Raw genomic sequence first — 2,500 nt, 5'->3', positions numbered from 1 at the left:
GATTGTTTGAAGAGTGATTGGTTACTCAACTATGACATCATTCTCCACCTTGATGCTGTAAACACAAGAGGAGAGGAGTGTTTTTTCACTCTAACATGATATCATTCTGAAATACTTGTTAGAAATGAATGTTAGTGACTCTGCTGGTTGAGTTCTTGTTTTTCCGGCAACATGTGCTTTTGTTTACATGTTTTGATCATGTGGTGCTGTCATGTGCCTTTTGTTTTTGTTTTGAAATGCCATGAGTCTCGGTCTCCACCCTGTCATGGTTTGATTTCCCGCCATTGTGTGCACACCTGATTTATCTTTGTTACGATTGGTTTGTGGGTATTTACATGACGAGACATGACATTTCCCCTGGTTTACATTTATGGTTGGTTATTTATGAAGACGTACAACATTTGGATGTCATCTATACCAGGAGTGTGTGTGTGTGTGTGTGTGTGTGTGTACGCGTGTGGTGTGTGTGTGTGTGTGTGTCAGTGTAAAGCTCCAATGCCAGTGTACACTTTAATCATTTAAAGAGGAACAGAGAGACATATCTCACCAAGGGTCTCCACACTGGCTGGGGTCAACGATCTTCGGCTCGACGGAGAAGTCTGTGGACAGATGGATCACTGGCCGGGCCCTGGAATAACATGACTCAGCGTTATTAAGCTGCATGGGCCACCTACTGACCTCTGACCTACCATGACTCAGCACTCAGGGTTCCCTCTCTACTGGTCTGTTGTGCTGACACAGCATTTAAGCATATTATAGTCACACAGATAGAACTCTACAGTCTCTTCCAAAGGATCCCAACAAACTAATTCAACTGACTGAAAAAAAACTTCAACACCTTCACGGGGAAGACGGTGGTACAGGAGGCAGAAAAGGCCTTTAGTAATCTGAATGTTGCTAGTTCGATTCCCAACTCCTCCAGACCAAGTATCCTTGAACAAGTGCAATTTCCTTGTAAGTCGCTTTAGTTTTGATAAAAGTGTCTCTTTCTCTCTTTCCATCTCTTTCTCTCTGCTCTCTTCCCCTCTTTCTCTCACTCCTTCTTTCTCTCTCTCCATCTCTTCCCCTCTTTCTCTCTCTCCATCTCTTTCTCTCTCTCTCCATCTCTCCCCCTCTTTCTCTCCATTTCTCTTTCTCCATCTCTCCCCCTCTTTCTCTCTCTCCATCTCTTCCTCTCTGCTCTCTCCCCCTCTTTCTCTCTCTCCATCTCTCCCCCTCTTTCTCTCTCCATCTCTTCCTCTCTTTCTCTCTCTCCATCTCTTCCTCTCTTTATTTCTCTCCATTTCTCCATCTCTCCCCCTCTTTCTCTCTCTCTATCTCTTCCTCTCTTTCTCTCTCTCCATCTCTCCCCCTCAGTTGGTCAATCCGGTCACAGTCACCTCAGTAGGGCGATGCGGTCGTCCAGTGATCCCACTAGTATATCGGGGTACAGGTTGTCATCCATGTCCAGCCCTCCGCTCAGGGAGTAGCCAAACGTCCTGAAGCCTTTGCTGTCCACGTCCTTACCCTCGATGACCTGCAGGGGGAGACAGAGGCTTGAGAAGGGAAACCAGTCGCAGAAATAACTGCAAACTAATTGAAGTCGACTGATTCACACCAGATTGCATAGGCGCTGAGGAAGGACATTTTTGAAAATTGAGTAAATTATGATGTCTATGAGTCTATGTCTATCAACAGTATGATTTAATAATAAAAAAAAACTATATTTAACACTTGAGTCATGTTTCTCCCCGTTTCTCTGCGGGGATCTGGGGCTACTAGCGACATGTTCAAAATCATATTCTCAGGCAAATGCTAAGAACTCAGATGAGGCGATCAGCGGCCCATTGCCCTTCATTAGTAATACCTCAGGGATGCTTAATCTGGCGAAGATGACTTTCAGAGTCTCTAGAAGGGAAACCAGCTGCAGAAATAACTGCAAACTAATTGAAGTTGACTGATTCACACTACCAGGAGATAACCAACTAGAAACTGATTGCACTCAGTGAAGTTTCAAAATGATCACCTTTCATAACAAAGTATGAAATATCAAATCATACAGTGTAGTCCCATATAACATATATAATATATTTATAATATAAAAATCCAAACTGGTAAAATACATCCAGAGTACATCCCTACACACCCCCTCACACACACACACACACACACACACACACATACACACGCACACGCGCACGCACACACACACACACACACACACACACACACACAGCAGAAGTATTACCTGGCTCGGCTCGGAGGATATGCCCTTCATACTGCCCATCCATATGTAGACCTTTCCGGAACCTTCAAAGGGTGCCCCCACCGCAAAGTCTAAGAAGACGTCGAATTAAATAAATATTATTTGTATTATTATTATTATTTTTTGTATTATTATTATTATTGTTTAGAGTCTGGATTTACATATTAGCAGAGACTGTGGTGAGATTTTTTAAACCACAAATAAATGAAGGAATATTAATTATAACTCAATTAATATAATTATCCATTTTAAATC

The 2,500-nt window shown here is 42.7% G+C and overlaps 1 protein-coding gene across 1 annotated transcript in view; it reads right to left on the bottom strand.

The window, feature by feature from the left end:
* The window catches only part of itga3b (integrin, alpha 3b), a gene marked incomplete at both ends in the record, with an annotated part of 74,658 nt that overhangs the window by 15,413 nt on the left and 56,745 nt on the right, over positions 1 to 2,500 (bottom strand). Inside the window, 3 exons of the mRNA XM_080834397.1 lie at positions 548 to 628; positions 1,380 to 1,516; positions 2,228 to 2,316. Of these exons, the coding sequence (XP_080690523.1) occupies positions 548 to 628; positions 1,380 to 1,516; positions 2,228 to 2,316 (307 nt within the window). The remainder of the gene's footprint in view (positions 1 to 547; positions 629 to 1,379; positions 1,517 to 2,227; positions 2,317 to 2,500) is intronic.

The sequence above is a fragment of the Sprattus sprattus genome (assembly GCF_963457725.1).
Source record: "Sprattus sprattus genome assembly, chromosome: 3".
Taxonomy (NCBI): domain Eukaryota; kingdom Metazoa; phylum Chordata; class Actinopteri; order Clupeiformes; family Clupeidae; genus Sprattus; species Sprattus sprattus.
This window is presented reverse-complemented; position numbering and strand designations above follow the sequence as displayed.